Here is a 24521-nt window from a genome sequence, read left to right on the forward strand (position 1 = left end):
GTCAGTTTCCAATTTTGTTTTTTGCTTTTAGCAGGTTTTGAAAGATCATTTTTATATTGTTTATTACAATATGTAGGCTATTTTAACCATATCAGTTTTTCGAAGCGGATGCCTCATATAACATAGACTATAATAACACAGTAGAACCTCAATTATTCGGATTTATATAATATTTATAAAAAAAAAATGATTTAGAAGCAAGGTAATGAAAAAATCATAAAAAATGTAGAAAGAAAAGATTTTTATGAGTTTTCGATTATCCAGATTAATCATTGTATGGACTAGCTTCATCCCCAATCAGTCCGGATAATCGAGGTTTTACTGTATAGTACAAATCGATGAGCTAACGCAATAAAACTTAAAATTATTTTTCAACATTCCCTCTTGAATTAGGTTTCTCAAAGCACTTCTGTTTGCAGCGGTTTTCAAACTTCACCCCGCAGCCAAAATACTTTTCGGACAGCTCTAGGGCTTCACTTTTATAATATATAAGTCAAAATAGGAAAATAACAAGGAACTGTTCTTTATTTTATATACTAACGAGCGCCCTTCTCTTTAGTCAATTTAAAGACTCACATTCAATGTTTTAAAACAGTGGCGCACAACCTGTGGTCCAGACTAAATAATATATGAAAAAAAATGTACCTAGACAAGGTTTTCAGTGAAATTCTTTCATTCGTTAATTATAACTTTTAGATTATTTTACTGCAACATCTTCCTAGTATGATGAACATGGAATGATTGGAGGAACTAGAACTTCGCCATGACAACAGACTCATTGCATATCAGTGAATTCATTACATACTGCAAAATGTGGTTGGAAAATATCTGACTTCTTACTTTTATGCTTCAAATACACTCTATGACGATCGGTCATATATATGTCGAAAAACCCGTTTCTTATGTTGGCGTCCTGTGTCACAGGGTGTCACAGAGTGTAAATACGATGTCATAGCTCTCATACAATATGTATGTATAATATGTCGGAATGGCATAGATTTGATCATAGACACTAAAACGCTCTTAGCATAATTATAATATGTGCTCGATCGTCATATAGTCTATTTGAACCCTTAGAAATAATCAAAATGTTCCTTGTCGACAATGGAAAGCCTGTTGATTGTAAGTGTGCAGTTTCAGTGATCTTTTTCTTGTCATTAATCTTATTAAAAAAATATGCACGCAATGCAAAGTGACTAGAATATCTAGTATGTATGTACTTATTAAATAAAAAATATTTCTGTCAATTATTCTTCTTGCAGATAAATTGGCCCCAGCGATGAAAAGGTTGTTTATCACTGTTTTAAAATAATATCCTTGAAATACCCAAAAAAACCAGTGAGTCGACTATACGCTTATCACAAGAGTTTGTGGCAATTTTTCAAATGCGATTTGAGATTTTTCTTGTGGCGAAAGGCTTTGTCACACTCCGTGCAGGGGTAGGGCCTGCCCTCGACGTGATTCTTCTTGTGCCGGTTGAGGTGGCTTCTGATAGCGAAAGCCTTCCCGCAGACATCGCAAGGGTATGGAGTTTCGCCGGTGTGCTTGATCATGTGGTAGTTGAGCTGGGACTGGATTCTGAACTTCGAATCGCAGTGCACACAACGGAAGGGAAAGTAGTCAGTGTGGGTACGGTTGTGCACGAAGAGGGCTGACTTCTGCTTGAAGCGCTTTCCGCACTGGGCACACACGTGGGGGCGCTCCCCTGTGTGGATGCGCCGGTGCTCTGACAGGTTGGTGCCCGTCCCGAACCTCCTTTGGCAGATGTCGCACGCGTAGTTCTTGACGCGCTCGTGTGTCAACCGCAAATGTATTTGCAGCATGGTGGCCAGCCGGAATCTCTTTCCGCAGAGGTGGCAGATAAACTTCTTCTCCCCCGTGTGGATGGTCATGTGGCTCAGGTAATAGTTGACCCTGGTGAGTTTCTTATCGCAGATCTCGCACTTATAGAAAACCGCGCCGTCCACGGTGACTTTGACCTTTTCAATGGCACCATAATCGAAAAAGCTCCTCTCCCTCTTGCTGACTCGTGTGCTAATATCCTCAGCGGTCACTTCAGGTTGTGAAAGAGATGTTTGAAAATGATTCGCCTCACGTTTGCTGCTGTCGGAAGAGATAGAGTGGATGTGTTTTAGATGATTTTTCAGAAAGATGAGAAGCCTGAACCTGCGGCCGCACATCTGACACACAAAGAGCTTCTGGCCGGAGTGGATTGTCTGATGGGTGACAAAGCTCTGAGTGCTGGTTAAGTGTTTGCCGCAGACGGGGCAACAGTAGCGGATCTTCCCGTCCACTTTGACTTTGGCGCCGTCCAAGTCCTGACGAGTGCGGAGGTCATACGCTCGGCGGCCGTTCCTTTTGAACGGGTTTCGAGGTGGCATGCAACAGGCTCGGGAATGCTCTTCGAGCTGCAGGCGGTCGGTGGCCATGTGCCCACACCCGTCGCAACGATATTCACTCTCCTCTCGGGAGTCCCCGCGGTCACTTCCAGCAGAATCGTCCGTTCGATCGGCCAGCAGCCTGGACAGCGGCTCACAATCTTCGGCGTCCTCCTCATTGTCAATTCCCTCGCCGTGGCAAGCCGTCAGATGACTTTGCAACTTGCCTATGACGTCTCGGAGTAAGTCGATACGTTTGTTGACCAGGGAGTTCACACTGAAATCCGGGACGCCCGCTTCTAAACCTTCGGGTTCGCCGTTGAAATAATCAAGCCCACCTCCGGGTGGAAAAGGGGTAGCGTCTCGAGGGGGAAAGAGACGACCCCCGCACCATGGAATTTGCAGCGGGCGAAGTGATAGGCGGGGGCGAGCGGACCTGGAAAAAATTGCGCCATTACACCGCTGCCATTCATCAAATACATTATTGTTTTCCTTATTTAAGAGAGAGAAGAGAGGCACAGTCCCATTGCCGGAGATATGAATAACTTTAATCTATTTAGATTGTTTCGTTGAATGTTTTCTCCGCACGTGAGACTTGACGTGATGCTGAAGTTTAAATTTTCGGGGGCACAGCAGACAAGGGAAGGGGCGGTGGTCGCTGTGCACAATGATGTGCCGGTCGAAGAATGCTTTGTGAAGGAAGGTTTTGGGGCAGTGCGGGCAACGGTGCTCCGTCTTGAGCTTCATTTTGAGGTGCCATTTGCGATGTTGGATGTAGCTGCAGTGGGAGTTGTACGACTTGCCGCATGCGTGGCATACGTAAGGGCGTGGCGCATTCTTCACATGCAATCTCTTGTGCTCTTGCAGTGCGTGATTGGTAATGAAAGTCTTGTCGCACACGTCGCATGGATAGCGAAACTTCTCATGAAACTGCTTCACATGCCTTTGGATGTTCTGGGGGTGCTTGAATTCCCTCCCGCACAGTTCGCACATGTACAGCAGTCTCTCATCCATGTGAGCCTGCACGTGTTTGATGTACACCTTGGCGAGGACATTTATCTTGCACAGATGACAGAAGACATTCTGATTTCTGTCATTCTCGATGGACGCTTTATCGTCATCCGCTGACGATTCGCTATCATTCTCGAAATAGTCGAGGTGAAATTCTCCATCGCTGAAACATTCCTCTTCCTCTTTGGCGATAGACTGCTTGACTCTGAGCGAAAGCTGGCTGATGGCGATGTCGTCATCACTGGAATAGTCACCGTTGTCGAGGTCATCCGCCTCTCTCTCTATCGCTCGCCGTCCCTTCTTCGAGTGAATATCTAAAAACTCCCCGATTCTGGAAGTTTGTTTTTTTGAATGCCGTTTTAGCCGTGATGTTCTGAAAAACAAATAATGCAATCCAAAGTAGATGCCTGGCGCAGTATCAACGGTTCCCTTAGGGATCGATAGCAAAATAAAAAAACTGATAATCGCGGATGACACATTTTCATCATATGCAAAAAAAACAATTCCAACCGAGCTATACTAACTATAAGAACAAACATTATAGTGAAACTGTGCACAAATTATAGAGGGTAAATTTAATTATCGTTATTATTTCTGACTTCTCTTACATGAAGCCTATTGCATCATTTTTTTTCGCTCGGCGTCACTCTAACTATGTCATATTTTCTGTCAAAACTATCGAGGTTCACGCTTATATGGTATGTTTATAGGCAAACGTCCTTAATAATCGCATTGCCTTCAGCGACAACTTTTTTCAGTACTTCTTTCATTCTTAAAATGAAACAATTTTCTACAAGTTTTTTGTAAGATAATGTAAAAACCATGTCACATCTACATTGACTCAATAATGACAATACTTATTACATTAAATGAAAAAGTATTTACACATTGTTACGAGACGTTAGAATGCCTGGTGAGCGTGTGATTGAGAAGATAGCGGTTCTGTTTGAATTGTTTGTCACAAGTGTCGCACCGAAACCCCTTTTCATCCGAGTGCACGATAGAATGGTTCTTGAGATGGATTTTGAGCCTAAAATATTTATCGCACACCAGACAACGATGAGGTTTTTCACCGATATGCAAAGTCGCATGGGCATCAAGCTCCTGTTTTCTCCTGAATTTTTTCTCACAAACTGTACAATTATATTTAAAAATATCGGAGTGCGTTTTGACATGGATGTTCAACGAAGATTGCAGGCGGAAATTCTTTCCACACTTATCGCAGACGTACTCTCGTGCGTCGGCGTGCGTCCGCCGGTGTTCCTCCATGGTTCTCTTGCACGCGAACATCTTTTGGCAGTGCTGGCATCGGAAGCGAAGTATTCTATCGTGGACCTCCTTGGTATGACGAGCTGCGGCACCAGAATTTTTGAATCCTTTACCGCAGTGTTTGCAAATAAACGACCTGTCGTCGCCGTGCGAGCGGAAGTGTCTCGGAAAAGATTTCGCCGACAGCCGTTTCTGGCAAATACTACACGTTATCACTTTCACACTCTGAGAGTCCCCGGAGAGTTTTCCAATCGCCGTCTCCTTATTGTCAGGTAAAATATCTAATTGATTCACGGGAGTCAGTTCATTATTGAAATCGATCGGCACGGCCGGATTATCGGTAATATTTGTTTTAAGATCTGCCACATCTAACTCCGATGGAAATATTGTACATTCGGATATCTCTACTACCGCTCGATTGTCTTCGTCTATGATGCAATCAGTCGGTCGCAGTAGGGATGGTCTGTAACATAAATAATGAATTCCAATCACAGAAATTGCCTGCTGTTGTGGAAAACTGACAGAAACCAAACCCATTTCTTAATATTTGATACATAAAAATGTACAACTTTTTATGATCAATTTACTTGAAGAAGTTATAGATACGCTACATTTTTACTACTGGCTAAGCCGGTGTGTATGCCCGTCTAAGTACATACAGTAGAAGCGTTTTTTTATTATTAGGTGGTGCATGTAAAGAATCGATGCGACAACTTCAACTTGACCTGCAACAAAAAAGTGCTTTCCTAATCTCTTACGCAATCAAAATGTCAATATTCAGAGTGCCGAACACTCAAACCGGCTAAGCGTCATTAAATGATGGAGCAAATATTTCACTAAATAAGTAGAAAGAAATATTGGATATATTTAACAATTAGCGATACAGTGAAACTCCGATTTTACATTTTTGAACAAATTAAGTAAAAAAAAAACAAGTTAATTAATTTTTTTATTAAAAAATATTTTTGGCTTGTTTAAAAATAGTCTTTCAATATACTGAACATACATAACTTGAAAACACTTCAGATATAATATACCCACTAGAAAAAATCATATTTAAAAAAAAAAATACAATGCTCGACGGGATTTGAACACTATAACCACTGGTATCGCACCAATTGTGCATTAACGTTCTCAAAATCGTTGAATAAAAGAGATGGTTTATTAAAAATCTTTTAATATTATGAATTGATTTGAAGGTTTCGTCTTGTACGTGATAATGGATGAAAAATGTTAGTAACAGCGACTAACATTCGAGCCAAAACGGGAAATGACAAAATAATGTATATCACCAACCGCCACTGTAAACTTGGCCTTGGGCAATACCGACATGTTTATAAAAAAAATGCTCATGTGCGTCTGCACTGGAATGTAAATAAATTAAAATCTTGAATATGTATTTCAGATGAATATGAAAATTTTACAGGACACTAATTAATACACCATTCATTCTGCCCTGAGAGAAGTGGAAGATCTTGTCTGTAAGTCTTGGTCGGTCGAAGGGTGGCAAAATTAAAAAGTGGTCACGATCCTCAGCCATGAGTGTACGACCAAGAAGAAGAATTAGTACACATGATTACACCCACAATGGCTGAGTAGCCAATGCGTCGGACTATAATGTCGTGAATCCCAGGTTCGAATCCTGGGTCTAGCAAATACACATATTATTTTTCAATGTGTGTTTGGAGTCAGAGTATGGACCTAATAGTTTGAGCAAGTGGCTAATATCGATTTCTCGCAATAACAAAAAAAATATTAATACAAACCTCCACTCGGTGGAGGCCCATAATATAATCTTCATAGGATCGGACATGATCAAAAAAAAAATTAGTACACACCTATTTGACAAGGTGGATGAGGTGAATTACTTGATTAGTTACTTTGGCAATTTTGCCAATATGTAACATATTATCGAGGGCTTAGTGTCAAACAACACTATCTACAAAAGTGCAACTTTACAGGAGAGCCAAAAATCGTTATTTTAGATTCTTGTAACTCAACAAGGGAAATGTTTATTTAAAACCTAATGTTAATATTTTATAATTTATTGTGTATTGTACATTTATCTTGTTTACGATGATGTTAAAATTTATAGGGATAGTTTAAAAAAAATATGAAAACAAGGGTAACTTATGTAGTTAGCGTTAAAATTTACTGACGATTTAATAAGAAATTAGAAAAGATTGACATAACGTTGTTTGACTATCATGTAGCCGTAAATGTAAAATAACGTTATCTCAAAAAAAAAAAAAAAAACACTTTTTTGTAGATAACGTTGTCTGACTTTAAGCACTCGTTATGAAACTTATGATTTCTGTTGATGGGAATATTATATTCACCGAGTATTAGTGTTCCCAACTGCCGTTGACAAAATCATGCCTTACGGGGTATGAAAACAAGCTATTTTGGCTTGCTAAAAAATGCTAGATTTATTTATTATAGAAGTATTTTATTCTACCAAAAATGAAGTAATTTTTTTTTTAACACCTCATTAGTAAGAACACTGATAATTCGAAATTCACCGTAATTCGAAATTTTCGCGAAAAAAAAATATTATAAAAAACATTATTTTCATATAAAACCATACCTTTAATTAGAATTTCATAATTCAAAATGATTTCAGAGTCCTGGCATATAAACATATTCAATAAATCGTAATAAAGTACACTATTTGATGAGCCAGTCATTGAAAATTATGACAGCCTTTTCTTAAAACATCAAAAATTACTTAGTTTATGAAGGTAATAAAAATAATCCTGACATTTTATGACCCATTGACACACAGTGGTATGTCATCAGAGGCACAACTGTACCCCAACTGTACTCCACTCAAAGGAAAAACAATAACTCATATGTTTCAGGGCCGTAGGTATTTAATTGTTGAATGTTTATAGGATTTTTTAGAGAACCAATGCCAAACAATTGTGTTAATAAATTGGAAAAATAAAAAATATTACATATTTTACCATAATTCTAGCTACTTGGGAGGTACATCTATGATCGAAACGAAATTATTAATGAAAATCAAAATTATTTTTTTTTCAAAATTTTAATGTTTTTCCCCATACATTTCATATTTCGAATTTTTTTTCGATTTTCGGTCCCGTGGAATTCATATTAACGAGGTTCTACTGTATCACTATAATGCCATGTACGCTCCTCAGTGGCGAAGGGTGGAGGTAGGCTGTTAGGATCCGCCATAAATAGTGCACAGTAAACTTTTTCAGGCATACATAATTTTTTTTCATTGAAATAAGACTACAATTACAGATAGTGTTGGTTAGATTTTAAAATACAATTAAACCCTGAGAAACCAAGCCATAATAGATAATAGTCAAAAAATACATGTCTATGTATAAAATATTTAAAATTATGTAATTAAATCATGCATAACTTTGAGTATTTTATAGATAGAATAATATTTTTTATTTATTATAGTTTGGTTTACGCAGGGCTTAATAAATTAAAAAAATTAACCGACAATATGTGTAATATGTAATTGTAATACAACGAAAACAAATAATTACGAATGAAAAAGTGTGCACAATTTTGTCGTATCCCCCAAATTAGACCAAATCTATTATGGTTTCGTTTAGGCAGGGTTTAATTGATTTTTAAAAACTAACTAACACCATCTGTAAATTGTAGTCATAGTTCAATAAAAACAAATACATATGACTAACAAAGTTTAGTGTGCACTATGTATAGCAAATCTTAACAGCCTACCTCCACCCTTCGCCATGTACGCTCCTATTGTACCGTTTTATTTCTCATAGTACCAAAGTAGGTACTGACACTGACCGACCTTCATTAACTATCTGAGTCAGAAATTTGTTGTGCAAGAAAATAAGTAAACTAAATATCTAGCGTATTTTCAGCATATTTCAAGCTATTGGAGGCATCAAAAAATGTCAGTAAAAACGGCATAAGCTAGATGCGTTTTTTGCAAGCTAGATTGCCTATCGCTAAGTTGGCAACGCTGCTAAGTATACATATACGTCTTGCCATATCCGGTCATATACTATATACATATGTTCATATACTTCCATGAACAGAAATAATAAGTTCAAAACCACATGCGGTTTCCGTCTATGGATAGCCTCTATTGTAACTGATGAGTAGCTTTGCGAGTATGCAGAAAACATTGGTGGAAGTGAAGATGGGATGGATAACAGTAAAAAGAATTCTGTATTCAGATTAAGAAAATGGAGAGCAAGACAGAAAGTTTCACTTCTGCGGCGTTTGCAAAGCAAACACACTTACTCTTTTTCAGGCAACGATGTTGAATAACTCGTGTATGTGTATGCATGTGTTTTATGATTTTTTAAATGAAGATGATCAGTTATGGTTGCATCTACTTTGTATGTGCGAGGATGCTTACAGAAAAGAACGACCATTGTTGAATATAATATTGAACGGAATTATTTCTTTTTTTTACATTTGAATGTAATTAAGATAATAAAGAATGTATATTCATTTGAGTTGCCATTCATATAAACATTTTACATTGTGATTTTCCAGGCAATAATGTTACATAATTAGTTAAAACACATTAACAAAAGATCAATGAAAATGTTCACAATTCACGGAGACTAAAAAGACTGACTCAATAGATTCAAATTACAGCAGTCGACCTTCGAAGGTTTATATACATATAACGGGACATTATACAATATATCATTTACAATAGAAGAACATACAGCTTAATATATAAAGTCTTCGTAAGGGGTACTAAATCGATGGCTTCGTTTGGCTGACAGATAAGAGAGCTAATATCGGTCACAAAAACTGTCAATGTTGCGCCACGAGAAATCATCCGAAATGTATTGTGTTTGTGCAGAGGCTGCAGCTTTGAAAGCCATAATGAAGATGAGCCTATAATATTGGTCCGATGGATCCTCACAAGCTTCATCTTAGGCATACACAATATGGAATAAGACTTCTCATAACTATCTGTCACCGCTCTGTTTCGATACCATTCAAGATCAACAAGTCTAAACTGGCAAACCGGCATGGTTTTTTTTGAGGTGATTGCGCAGGTAGCGTCTCTGACGAAATGAGACACCGCAGTCAGCACAGGAGTAAGGCTTTTCACCCGTGTGCACGAGGGCGTGGCGGTTGAGATCGTGCTTGATGCGAAAGGCCTTCCCGCATACCTCGCATACGTTGGGTTTCTCGCCCGTATGCTTGAGAACATGGTGGATGAGTTCCGCACGCGAGCGGTACTTGGCATCGCAGGTGGTGCATGCATGTGGAAAGTGGTCGGTGTGTGTCTTGTTATGGATGTAGAGTGAGCCACTCTGCTTGAAGCGCTTGCCACACTTGGAGCACACATAGGGCCGCTCGCCTGTGTGAATACGCACATGCTGCAGCAGGTTTTGTGCGTTGACGAACTTGGCACCGCACGTGTCACACGCATGCGTCTTGACACGCAGGTGCGTCTCTTGCAGGTGGCGGTGCAACCCGCCCTCTATGCGGAATTGCTTGCCACAGAGGTGGCACACACACGGCCGCTCTCCTGAGTGAATCCGCCAGTGCTGCGCGAAGGTGTTGGCTGTACGGAAGATTTTTCCGCACTCGGGACACTGATAGAAGTGCTGTCCGTCAGTGGCGCGCTTAGCCCTCTTGATGGCCGCCGTCGCCTCCTCGTTATATGGGTTAGGCCGCCGGCGGACAGGTGATTCCCCGCGCCTCTCATCGGCAGGTTTCTCGCTTACAGAGAGGGCATCGTCGTCATCAACTCCGGCATCATCCACCCATCCGCTGTCCCCTTCGGCGTCTCCATTGTCAGGGGGCCTCGCGGAACCACCGGCCTCATCCCCGGCGTGATGACTCCGGTAGTGCGCTTTGAAATTGAGCAGCGCTCCATAGAGATCTTTTAAAAAGTTTTCAGGGAGACCGACGATAGTCGGGATCGTATCTCGCGATGCGTTTCTGTTAACGCTCCGATCTCGCTCGTCGAGAACGTCTTCACGTTGCGGTCGATCTTTCCACGAATGATCCTCAGAGGGATCCTCTCGGAAGCCGTCTTCGGAGACAAGTCTGACGTTGACGGGAGACACGCGCTCAATCGGGGGAGAGAGGCTGCGCTGGTGTTTTAGTCGCCGGCGGAAGGCATCGAAGGAGAGTCGGGGGCGCGCCCACCTGCAACAGATGCGCACTATTACCCTGCGGCCCTCCGCTCCCTTCGACTTCCTCTTCTCAAAATCGTCCCTGAGACTCGACGGCGCAGATCTGAATTCTCATGCCGAGAGGATGAGTATTTTCCACAATAATAACTACAAATTGAGTTTAATTTGACGCAGTTGGAAGCAGGATCGATCGTAAAAGCTGCATGAGGTCCTAATGATGAAATAACACGGTGAGATCCTCTTTTAATGTTATTGAAGAGTCGCAATGATAATTAGTCATGTGCACCAATCATTACGATGATTGAAGGCACGCCGGTCATTAATTTTGAAATGTGAAAAAAGAAATTAAAACGTTTACTCATTTCAACATGTCTAGCGTCTGAACTGACCCATTCCGCAGATATTTTTTTACTTCAAACAAATATCATAATATTATTTTAAAGCAACTGCATTATTTTTGAAAGTCGACTCATTCGAATGTGACCACCATACTTGTCAAAGAAGTTTTGTTTGATCCATTATTTCACAATAATTCAGGGGCCAATAGCGAAGATCTCTTTTGGGTTATTTTTAATTAGGGATAAATATTTGTTCCCCAAATTTTACACAACTGTAGCGAAATTGTCCAAAGAGTCAACAGCTACGTTGAAAGCAAAAAACAAAGAAATATATCACCCTAAATTGCTGTAAATGTGTATACCTGTATACGCTTGCCGTTTGCACCGAGAAAATTTTCTACTAAAGGTTTTTAGGATGATAGTACGGTACAAGCGACACCAGAGTTCATCTCTTCAAGCATGTGATAATAATTCATCTCAGAATAGACAATAGACTATGTATTAGATGGTACCATAATGATTTTCTTTTTAAATAATGTCATCAATGAACAATAAACACCTGTATGTATCTAATATAGCAACGTCTGAAGGTAATAATATGAGTATATTGCAATATATATTAGCAGATCATGAAAATTTAAAGCGAAAGCATTCAGTAAAACAATGAATAAAATTAGTTACAAAACATATATACATATATATATGTATTGTAATATTTGAAGCAAAGCATGTATAGATTGTATAGAATACAGATAGCAGAAAATAGTTCCCACTGATTGGATTACAATATTAAAGAAACTGCAGCCAACAGCGGTAACTTGCAATGGAGTATCTACTGCAAGCTATACGGCGACTTGCGATAGTGGAGGCTCTGGCCCTTATAAACCAGTTCCAATCAACAAACTAAAAACTGAATGCCATGTATAAGAATATCAACGAGCACCACGTGACGGTTCTGTATGTCACAGTACGTACATACGTAGACATATTACGTAGGTTATTGTCGAAAAGTGAAGAAAACGGTACAATCATTAATGTTATGCTTCAATTATTATTTCAACCATTCGGTTAGCAAGAATATGTGAGGTATATTTAGGACAGCTTCTGTTGTTATGAACACAAGCAATATTTCACTCGTCGGACTTCCATAAGGCCAGGCCAGCAAGCGAAATATCAACCCTTGGTAACCGAAGGTCAGGTAAAAATATTATAGAAACAATTTTCAACATACCTTCCTCTTGCATTTTGGGATCCATTTTCAGCGCTCTTTTCTTGTATTTGTATCTGCAATAAAAGAAAAATGTAAAGAAGGATTTGATCCAAAGTCTACGTTGAAAGGCCTCAAAAATGTTTTACAGAAGTATGTTGCCAGTATAGAAATTATTGTGATTACCAATCATCATATCGTCGTTTCCATTGCAAAATTGAATATCTGCAAAATCTCAAGTTTTCAGGGGAGCACAAAAACAGTTTACAAAATGTATGGCACTTGAATCAATTCAAAAAAGGTTTTCATAATTTAATCAATAATGCAATTTTTGTAAATTGTGTTATTTTGCATGTGTGTAAAGGTGATTTTTGCGGTTTTAATTATACAAAAATGTCAAAAACGCATATTTTGCAGATATACAATTTTGCAATGGAAACGACGATATCCAACCCTTTATTAAGTTTCACTTTGAGGGAATTATCTGATTATTATAAGATCTACCTACATCCTACGTGATATGATCATGGAATTTAAAAAAATCTCATCCAATCAAATTTTTATAGATTAGAATATATTCTTTTTTTCAAATACTGAAATATTTCACTCCTCCCCCAAAGAGAGCTTCAGTTTGAGGGGTGCCTACTGTGCAATCTCATAGACGGATATCGTTACTAAGCACAAGTATCTCTGTGTGAAAGGATCCATTTGTCTTAATGTAAACTCTGTATCCCTCATACCTGTATGAGATACGCGAATCCTCCGTGTGAAACAGCCCTTAGGCCAATGTTAAACCGATAAATTTTCAGCTTGAAATTTATCATGTTTTATCACTGAAAAGACAAACACTTGAGAGATAGAGTGTCTTGTTTAAATCAATGTTAGGAATTAAATAAACTATGCTGAAATGAAAATTAGAACTGATCAGTTTTTACATGTCTACATAATATTATATATTATGCTTAGAAGGGTCAAGAATTTCATGAAATTTCCTAGAAATAGAAATTAAAAGAAAAATAATGTTGTTAAGAACCAGTTGTCATGTATGAATGGCTCGGAGACCTGGTGCATGACCAAAAGCTTGGAAAGAGTGTTAGGCTAAATTGAGCGGAGCGTGGCGCGTGGTATCTGGGGTAGAGATGAAGATACAATTACTCGAACTACTAAGAAGCCATGACTGAGATAGGGTTGCACACCGGGAAGAAGAATATAATATAATATGCTTATCACTTTTAAACGCGTAATTAGTTATTTGATGTAATAGTTCTACTTCTTGGTTTTTCCATTTCCATCTGTCAATTATTTGAATATATATAAGTTCCCTGTTAACTTAAATTGTGGCAACATTATTGGGCGAAGTGAACACAAATATTTTAGAGTTACATACCGTTTCGGTGACTTTAACAGCATCACGGCTCACTCTCTCCAGCAGTGCAATGTTGGATTGTATACAACATTGGACGAGATCATGCCAGGCCAGTAGAGTACTCGCGCACTGGTAGCATACCTGATCAGGCATGGAATCCTTGTCATCTACCTGCCAATTACAAATTATAATAATTAGAATTAAAGCATATTGTATATTAAAAATATTAATACTGACTGATGGTATTTGAATTTATTACATAAACGAGAATCAACTGTATTCGATGTCAGTGTGCATTTACCAATGACATTATTAATGGACGACGCACTCAATACAGTTATCACGCATCGGGAATTTATAGCAATATGACCTTTATTGTAATGGTGTTAGAGCAGTGTTTCTAATGTCAATGTTCATTTGAGCAAACCCGTTCGAACTGAACCATTCGGCAGACCCAACAAAAAGCATCAGGAATTTATAGCAATATCATCTTTATTGTAATGGAGTTAGAACAGATTATTCCATTCGGCAGATCCGACAATAAAGTGAGTGTCATTTTCTTTTCCAGATGATTTGTCCATATTAATGTCATTGGCATTTACCATTGGCTAGTGCGCATAGTGCCCGAAGGTGACGAAAGACGAAACATGGCTCACTAAAACGACTCAAATGGAATAATACAAAACTTAAATATATTTGATTTCACAGAACCAAGTGTTATCCACTAACCCTGTGTAAGAACTTTATCACTAAAGTTACCATCAAATTATGTTAAATTTATAATAACTTTAAATTTATATTGTGGAATGCGATGTTATATCACCAATTAAAATGTTTGCAGTTGTCCAATCCAATCATTTATTTGCTGATTATTTTCTATGCATATATTTTTTAACCTTAAAAAAACGTATTTTTTGGCCTCATATCGATAAAAATTTGATCGTAAATCAAAATTCCGCTGTAATTAAAGAACACTGTTATATAGTAAAAGGCCGTATAGTGAGATATAAGGATGGTTTTTCCCAATAAGGATCGATGCAACAAATAGGCGCCGCGCCGCTTCTAATAACTATAGAATCAAACACTGAAAGATAAATACAAGATGTATTAAAAAAGATACCTTGATTGGTAAATGAGTGTGAATCTTGTCAACCAATTTATTCTCCAATCCTTCCCCTGTGAAAATGGGTATGAGATGTTCATGCGTCGATGCACAGATTCTACATAGCAGTGACAAATCTGTATCTCCATCTAAAATTACAAAAACAAGACTTAAAAACTCAATGTATCTGAATAGTTGCATTAAGTTAGTGCAAGATAAACCCGAAAAGACGATTTGCAATCGAATCAATTTGACAGCCAATGGAAAAACTTTGGAAAATACGAGCGAGTGTTGTCTGGAGTATATCTGAATTCTGGTGGTACATATTAATGCCCCTTTTTCGTTGCATTATTAAATATGTCGAGCTAGTGCTAAAAAAGTGGCATTATATTTAATTTGCCTCGTCGAAAGACGATTAAAACGACATCTGACACATATTTATGCGCAATGAGTATTTTTCTGTCTCCACACGATGATATTGTCAATTTTTATAAATAGCAATTTAACGGCCTAGGGATAGTTGAGTCAGTATTCCTAGGTATATTTTCAAAAGCGTGGATATCTTTCTATATGGATTACAGATCAGGTGACTAATAAATGTAATAACCTCAACCCCTATATTCCTAAAAAAGTAAAAAAAAAAGAAGCCGAAAGAAAGAAGAAATTGGAAATTTAACAGGGAAATCGAATAAGCACTGACGATAGAACAGATTAATAAATAGAATTCCGATAGGCTATACCCCTATACACTACATTTTGACGCAGGGTTTTGAATCTGTGAGTGTCTAAATGAACCACACATTATAGATCTGCAATAGTGTGTTGCAACCTTCAAATACACCAATATTGAATGAACGTCAGTGTATAAACCGAGAGCAGTTGTCAGAACGAAGGACATGTGTTTTAATTTTATCCCATATTCTTCCACACTCGAGATCGGTTGCCTGTTACTCCACACCCGTTAGGTATTTCAGTTCCCTGGCACTAATGTTTGATGAGCATAATGTACTTTATTGTAGTTTTTTTCTGTACGCCTTAACCGAACTAGATACCTACTACTAGTTTTAGAATAACAATACTACTCCAGCGTCTTTATTGGTACAACTAAATGATGATTTAATAAGTGCAATTATTCAATTAAAATTATGCTGAATTAAAAAAAAATGGTAATGATAAAAATCGGTGTATAATATCGTACCATCCACTTGCGAATCTGCCATTTTCGCGAAATCGACTTGGTGAAAAACAAATCCAAATTTGATGATACACACTGTGGCAAATCCAGCATTTACGTAGTTATCGAACCTAACAAATTTACGAAACTTAAATATATTACAAGCCATTCAAATCAACCTACGGTAAATTTACGAAAAAGTAGATAGGAACATTTACCATGGTGTAAAACTGTAAAATATGAATTAATAATAAAATTGATCTCAAACGACTCGTGAATCGGACATATTCGTACTATAAATACATAAACAGTATGCAAGATATAACACATCAGAATGATGTCGGATAACTGCGGGGGACAGCAAAACAATTAAAATTTTGATGCTTTTTACTGGTTCTCCATCGTCTTTATCTGTCAGTCGCCATTTTGGAATTCAGCTATCTTTTTGTCATCGAATTATAGTACCCGATCCAAGACATTATAGTATTTCGGCAAAAATTATAGGACGTGTTGAAAATGTAAGTTTTTTGTTTGTCACATAAACATAACGGAGAATTCGAGAAATTCCGATGCCCTGCTTTATTAAAACACCTCTTACGACCGAAAAATGCTAACACCGGCCGCCGTCATTAACTGTCACGTTAGTTTTTTTAGAGTATACAACGCGAGACTACGTCCATAGACTAATATCGCACACAGAGATCTTATAATTATTATTTATATTATATAGATAATACTTACTACATCCCTCGCTTCACGTTATTACGATTTGCTGTGATTGAAGTACGAACATTTTACGGAACTTTAAACATCGACAATATAGACAACTTTTAAAAGCAATGAAATAAGCAATGGGGAATATTCAAACAACCAGCGAATTCAATTCCATTTTTCAAAATTGTGGTATTTTTAACGTACTATACTTTTTTAATGGTACGCGGACCAAAATGTTACTTTTTTAATAGTACGTGAACCAAAATGTACTATAATTATAGTTTGGTTGGCAACATTGCGCTCACTGACAGGTGGCAGCGAGCGGTGGCGGAGAACCAGTAAAAAGACCTTAAATTTTTGCTGCATGCTTCTTTATTTAGTAATAAATCAGAATCAGAAGTTGTAACTATCGCATGAAAATTCAGAAGCCGCTAAAGTTTTTTGGTCCATGAATGTAGTCTTGCGACTTGCACGATAATGAGTGTTCACATTTTTATCGTTAGTGTCGCGACAATACATACTGCCGCCAGTAAATCCATGCAAGTGAAAACGGGCTATTATGACAATACTATTTTAATATTTCTGGTATGCTCTGCATCAGCAGCATCTATGAACCGCTCGCCACTGTTCGTTCACCACTATTAATCATTTTTAAGATTACAAAATTCCATATACCTATTGTATAAAAAGATAAGACGTTTAACCACAAGAGTTTTTGTATTCATTTGACAGCTAAAATTGAGAAATCCATTAATTCTTGCATTTTGGGACTAAATCTTAGAGTTACAGATGTTATAGTATTATTTAAACAGATACCTCGCATCTCCGTGGCGCCAATATTGCCGGAAATATTTGAGGGTGCTGCGGTTCTGGTATTTCTGGGCGCATTCAACCCGGGACTGTCTTGATTCATGATATGTGAAGGTCCAGCCACTTGCGAATCCATCATTACTAATTAGAAACGTAATAAGACATCCCCACTGCAACAAAATAGTATGTTTACTCAAATTATGCAAAAATGCACATCGGAGGCGTTGTGATTATTTTCAACGACGATGAATTAATGTTATTTTATAACCCTTTTTTAGCTGCCGATATTGACTAAACGGGATTTAAAATGCACGACTGACCTTCCATTTCAAATAATTGTCACGTTACAGGCCTATTGCTTCTCGGAATATCATCATAATAATGGAAATCTGATTCAAAATTCAAAATTGAAATAGCGAAGCGTCTTTAAATGAAGATAGGGCACTTTTGCTTATTTTAAAATGGCGATGACCATAGACGAAGGCGTCTCTAAATTATTGGGTTTAATTTTATAAGCATTATTCCAAATTTAGAATATAACACATTCGTTATAATAATATTAATTTGCAACATTTATAAAATAATTCATTCAATTTATATTTTTTATATAAAGACCCTATTTTTTTCCTTTTGCCCTCTCCTGAATCTGATCGATGACGATTGAACGTTTTTTTTTTACTTTCACAGTTTTTTTTTTTCCGACCATGTCCGATCCTGATAGGATCATATGGGCCTCCACAGAGTGGAGGTTTGTATTGACAGATTTTTGTTTTTTTACGAGAAATGGATGTCAGCCACTTGCTCAACCTATTAGGTCCATACCCTGACACACACAATTTGTACTTGCCAGACCCAGGATTTGAACCCTGGACCCACGGCTTTGTAGTCCAACGCTTATGCCGCGCGGCCACCGTGGGCGTCCGTCACAGTCACAGTTTTACGTTTGGTTTTTTAGACTAAAGTGTACCTATCTACCTAATTATATAAAAAAAAATCTGTTGCGTTCGTATTATCTAAATGGTATAGATACCTATAATATGTTTAGTATAGATACCTAAGTAGATTTCTTTTCATGGTTTCATATTTGAAGGCTTCTTTTCGTTCAATAATTTGCAATATATTTGTCAGAATTTATAGGTCAGACACAAAGGATGCATTTTTTGACATTTTAACAATAAATTAGGAAAGAAAGATTTTTTTCTTTTTAAATTAAAATTTTTTAAATTAAACATTATTTGAAGTCACTTCAGGCCTTTGGTGGATAATTTATATTGTGATAAGCTGAAATAACATGAATATCAAAGAGATTGAAGAGAGAGGAGTCCAATCTCTTTGATAAATATAATAATATCTGTAGTTAGGTACCTTTAAGGCATGGGTGGCCAACCCGCGGCCCACCGGATATCAACTTGTGGCCCGTGGAGCAGTGAGAAAATAAAAATAATATCAAATGCCCCCGCCGATGTGCTAATTTCGCAAATTGAGATTCGATATTAGCTCAAGGTTTTAAAAAGCACCGTGTGCTTTTTGCTGCATTTGCAACGCCATTCTCCGTAGACGTAAATTTATTACCGGGGAATTTACAAATGGAACATTGTGAAATATGTTGCGATGAACTGTTAAAGGAGAAATCAAGTTGGTTTGGAAGAGTTTTACAAAACATATTTGGACAAGGAGAAATATCCTGCATTTTACAAACATGCTCTTATGATGAGTTCGCTATTTGGACACTTACACGTGTGAACAGCTTTTTAGTCGAATGAAGCATATCAAATCCCGAGTGAGAACATGAATCACTGATGTGCATCTGAAAAACTGTTTGCGTATAGGAACAACCTCACTCGATATCGATATTGATACACTTACTTAGTTCTGCCACACAAAATCAAACTTCTTACTAAAAAAAAATATTTTTATATTATTTTGTTTATTTTTTATTATTTAAAAAAAGTATAATCTAATAAATATGCTTGATTCTCATTTTTGTTTTATTTTATTATTATAATATATATCCCTTTTTTGTTTTGTATAATAAAAAAAATCGGATGTGCGGCCCGACAGGAAATTTCATTTTTAGAATCTGGCCCGGCTGCTGAAAAGGTTGGCCACCCATGCTTTAAGGCCAAAACACACTGGGATTGGCCGTGAGGTACCTATAAATGAGTCGTATAGTATCAAAAGTAGAACTGTCGCAAATATATCGAACTTTAACTAAGTATGCCAAATTATTCTTCTGACCATTGGCGGCTTCATCCGGAAAAACTTAGCAGGTCAATTTTGAATATATTATTTTAATTTGCCTTTTCGTTGTATACTGAAAAGACGTATTGCAAATTGACTTTTTATACATTATAGAATAAGTGCTAGAAATTGTTATAGGTCGGTACCTACTAACCCTTCAAAAAATGTCCGTTTTTCATAACGCCAACCCATCGTTAACCGAAATTGCACACAACGCGTTATAATTTTTTGTAAATCAGGTCCACTTTTCTTTCTTTGCTTTTTGAAAAATCATCAATCACACGATTATAAAAATTGTCTATTTTTCCCACATATTTTTTTTCAATACTGAGCATTGCAAGAGCGGTCAGTCTATCCTGGCCCTATTGCGTAGAAAGGTTTTTATTCTTTTGAGAGTGGAAAAACATCTTTCACTTTCAACTGTTGTCATTGGTATGACGCAAATAAATTGGAGAACTTTGATCGACTCGGAAAATGTTTCGTTGAAATTATTGCTGAGTAAAAAATGTAGAAGAGAAACTGCACTAATAGCGCCATGCAAATCATCTCGTTGATAAAACACCAATAATTCATTTTTTAACTTGATTATGTTTATTTCTTCTAACAGTTTTACCAAATTTACTTGACGTGTGGGAAAATTATTTTTAAAATCAGTGTAATTTTCTTTATTGAACAAATCGGATATAATGAGATGATCGTTGGATGCAAATCGTGCTTCCATTTCCATTATAATTGTATCACAGACTTCAATTGCTACTGCGTGCGTACTAACTGCTTCACAAAAATGTTATAAATCACCAAAAACTCCTTATATATTATTAAAATAACCAAAGGCATTCGTCAAAACCTGTCAACGAATCCGAACCGCATACACAGTTGCGTCTTGAGACCAATTATCTAGTCAGTGTTATCATTCTGTTTCATTTAATTGGGTGAAAAAATCTTTTGTCTCTCACTCGGGCATTGCCGATATTACAGTAATTCACGCACCGTTACAAGCTTCGATCTCGTATTTTGTGTTATATCGATCTCTGTCTTATGTATGAGAAACGAGAGAGAAAATATTATAAAAATATTCAATTTGGGTCAATTTTCAGACTGCCGGCGAACACAATATTTTTGTTCGGGGAATTATCGCCCAAACAAAAAAAGCCCAATAGACTGGGTTGACACAATATCGCGCGCCCTATAATTTCAAATCCACCGATTATTATTAATATTATTATATATGACATTGCACATATTATTAATATTATTATGTCGATTGTAATGCCGGGTCCACACCGAAAACAAGTCGCGCGACAACTCGTTAAATTTTACGATAAGCATGATAATTATCGTAAAATTTCTTAAGCAATTATGATAATTATCGTAAAATTTAACGAGTTGTCGCGCGACTTGTTGCCGGTGTGGCCGCACTTTTAGGTATTTATTTTGGCAGGTCAATGACCGAATGACCTATAGAGGGAGCCGCCAGTGCTTCTGACCATAATGTACGACTAGCAATATACCTAATATTCGAATCAAAATCATATCTGTGTGGTCTAAAATTGTGATGGAAAATAGGGCTTGGTATCATAATTAGAACTGTTCAATACTTTGGAAACAAAAGTAGAACTGTTGAATTTGAATTGAATTTCAAATTTCTAAATGTAGAAACATATTTCATGCTATTATAAGTGCCCAAACGCACTTGCGGCAGGCCGCCTCACGGCTAGCCGCGGCGGCCAGCCGCCTATCGTTTTTTGTATGCCGGCTAACCGCAGCGGCCTGCCGCATATCGCACTTTGCATACAAAAAACGATAGGCGGCCTGCCGCAAGTGCGTATGGGCACTAACACTAAAAAACCCAACAAAACGTTTTTCATCATTTTCTCGAAATGATGAATAACGCACAGATCTACTTTTGGTACTATACGACTCAAATTTAATATATAATTCTGAAAAGCATCAAAAACATAATTATTGAACATACCTAGTCCTTCTAGTCTGCACATTCCAATTTTCGTGGAGATCACCGGAAAAATACCGACAGTTTAAGGCCGGCGCTCCATTGGCACGCAAGTCAGACGATTTACAGTCTTCGGACTTTTTTTCGCGTGGAGCACCCCAGGTCTGCGGACTTTTTAATCCGCAGACCAGGCTCGTTGGATTTCAAACATGTTTGATATTTTACCCTCCGAGTTGCCAGACTTCGTCCGTCGATCGCTATGCAAATTCGATTTGACATTAATACGCAATTATTCGGACCGCAAAAAAAACTGTAATTGTTTTAAACATTTTCATTGATTAATTTGTTAATGTACACATTAGAAAATGAGAGATTTACCAATTATTTTTTTATTTGTATTTATGAAATTCATAAAATAAAACGTAAAACTTGTGTTGTTTTCACTGCTATATTATTTTATGCAAGTCTACATAAAAATAACACAAAAAATAGGATTATCGGAAGACATTACGATAATCGCAACTTTTGACTTTGTTCGTTGATCAGTAGCAGAGCATAGACAAATCGGACGATTTATTGTCCTCGGACTTTTGGCTCGCCAATGGAGCGCTGGCATAAAATATCATACCTACCGAGGTAGGTAGGTACCAATGACATTATTAATGGACAACGCACTCAATACAGGTGCTAGCAAGTAAATTCGCGCATAGAGATATTCGCACCATGTATATAGGTAGACGTCACGCAATTTCCATTATGCGATATCACGCATCGGGAATTTATAGTAATATCACCTTTATTGTAATGGCGTTAGAACAGTGTTTCTAGTGTCAATGAGAAATTCATTTGAGCGAACCTGTTCGAACTGAACCATTCGGCAGATCCGACAAAAAGCATCGGGAATTTATAGCAATATCACCTTATTGCAATGGCGTTAGAATAGATTATGCCATTCGGCAGACCCGACAAAAAAGTGAGTGGCATTTTTTTTCCAGATGCTTCGTCCATATTTGTCATTGGTAGAGAGTATTATTATAGTCTATGGCGTAAACATATAATTTATTTTTACGGCTGTAGATAATTATTCGTGATATATCTATGGTGATAACCCATAATAAAATCTCAATTTGTTTATTATTTTTGACGTTTGTGAAATGTCAGTGGTATCGTTAAACTTTTAATTGACTAATATTAAGTATATTTAGTTTTTCCTGTTCAGCATTGCCAAGAAAGAAAATCTTATCAAAGCGATATATAATAATTGTGATGGCATCGATGGTTAACATATCGGATGACGGTGCTGATGGAGGTTATGTTATATTGGATACTGACAATTGTTCACCGGACACCATACAAATGCTTAACATTCAGTCAGAAACAGAGAAAAATAGTGAAGTCCTAGATGAAAACATGATCGTGGTAGAGGACACCGAATATAATGTGCTGTATGAAATTGAAGCACCGCCAAATCCCGGTGAGCCTACCCAAGACGAAGTAAGTGCCGTAGAATTCTTAGATGATTCTGTAAATATTGTCGATGAAGAGGAATTAGTAGAATTAGTAGAATCTGACGGTGACAGTGCAGATGACGAGGATGAAATCTACATGGACACTATGGAAGAGGTTATGAACAATGTAAATTTAACAAAAAACGCCAAGCTACAAGCGGTGGAACACTTGCACCTCGTTAATCATATCGCATACGAAGACACCATGAAGCAAAAGCTTAAGGATTTTCTCAAAACCCAGTCGCCGACTGTACAGTTAGGTGAATTAATCAAAAATTTTATCAAAACGCTATCGGACAATAGTGCAATACATGTTTTGTCACACGATAAAATACCGGAAAATGTATCATTGGACAACAAGTACGCTATACTGTGTGCGGCGATAGACTGTGAGAATGCGTACTTCAGAAATGGAAGCAATTGGGATTCTATTGAGCAAAAGAAAAATTTCTTCGGTTTTCCACCAGATGAAGATAGGTGTAAAAAGTGGATTAATGCTCTCCAAAGACCAAAGTATCTTGAGAAAACTCTCGACGAAATGCAGGCTTACAGAATCTGCGAGGACCATTTTACCCCTGAAGATTTCACCAATGAATTCAAGGAAGACTTGTTAGATAACGCAGTACCATCTTTATTGTTAAATGGTGATGAAATCCAAGGAGATCATGAATTAGAATCTGATGAGCAGCAAGATTCAGATAATTGAATTTTACTGAGCAACTTATATTAATTAAAATAAAACACAATATGTATATCGTACTAATTCCACATAATTTAATAAGGATCAGGACCAGTTTAATCTGCTTCAATAGAATATTCTCAACAGTGCTCGAAATGGTAAATTTTACGACCGGAGTGTAGAATATTTTATGAAAATATTAACATAGTTATCTAATTATTGTATGTGTATTTTATAAAAGTAAGTATGTTCGATTTTTATTATATGGCATATATAGTTCAGACGGTCAATTTAATATATCCACGAGACAAAGCGATCATTTTCAGAATTTTATGAACCGGAACGGTGCTCCGGTGTGCTCTGGTCCATTTCGAGCCCTGATTCTCAACTGATACAAAATATACAATCTCACGACTATTTTTATACTTATCGATTTATAAAGGCAAAAATATCTATTGAAGACATGACTAGTAAGTAATTAAATATAATATTCTAATAACTTCTGTGTTCAAAAATAATCTTGATTATTACTAAATAATGTGAAATAAGTACTTACTGCATATTATGTTTTATTTTAATTGATACATACCCAGTGGCGGCTCGTGGATATTATATCTGGGGGTGCTGCGGTTGATTAAAAAT

The 24521-nt window shown here is 37.2% G+C and overlaps 2 protein-coding genes across 5 annotated transcripts in view; both read right to left on the bottom strand.

Moving 5' to 3' along the window:
• LOC147071191 (uncharacterized) overlaps nt 1-17969 on the bottom strand; it is a 43344-nt gene extending 25375 nt beyond the window's left edge. For 2 of the 4 annotated variants that reach the window (XM_085948073.1, XM_085948072.1), the window contains exons 1-5: nt 17821-17969; nt 17507-17670; nt 14821-14951; nt 13722-13871; nt 12359-12411 (exon numbers count right to left, since the gene is read on the bottom strand). In XM_085948073.1, coding sequence (XP_085804199.1) covers nt 12359-12411; nt 13722-13871; nt 14821-14951; nt 17507-17639 — 467 coding nt within the window. In that variant the 5' untranslated portion in view covers nt 17640-17670; nt 17821-17969. Of the gene's footprint in view, nt 1-1153; nt 2815-12358; nt 12412-13721; nt 13872-14820; nt 14952-17506; nt 17671-17820 lie in introns of those variants that run through there. The other 2 variants (XM_085948074.1, XM_085948075.1) reach the window with 2 other exon arrangements.
• On the bottom strand, nt 2791-4159 carry LOC147071192 (uncharacterized). Its single transcript, XM_085948517.1, has 2 exons — nt 4106-4159; nt 2791-3908 (listed from the first exon to the last, which is right to left on the bottom strand). The coding sequence occupies exons 1-2, from the start codon at nt 4157-4159 to the stop codon at nt 2931-2933; spliced, it is 1032 nt and encodes a 343-aa protein (XP_085804643.1). The 3' UTR covers nt 2791-2930.
• Nucleotides 17970-24521: the final 6552 nt, after the last annotated feature.

The sequence above is a fragment of the Rhyacophila brunnea genome, unplaced genomic scaffold (assembly GCF_057557595.1).
Source record: "Rhyacophila brunnea isolate RB1 unplaced genomic scaffold, BYU_Rbru_1.0 scaffold_20, whole genome shotgun sequence".
Lineage (NCBI taxonomy): Eukaryota > Metazoa > Arthropoda > Insecta > Trichoptera > Rhyacophilidae > Rhyacophila > Rhyacophila brunnea.

Excerpts from the sequence above, each read along its gene's own strand:
- LOC147071192 (XM_085948517.1), bottom strand. The coding sequence starts at position 4,159 with ATGAAAGAAGTACTGAAAAAAGTTGTCGCTGAAGGCAATGCGATTATT. Across the intron at positions 3,909-4,105 it reads GCAATGCGATTATTAAGGAC|TATAGCTCGGTTGGAATTGT; the intron begins GTTTGCCTATAA and ends TCTTATAGTTAG.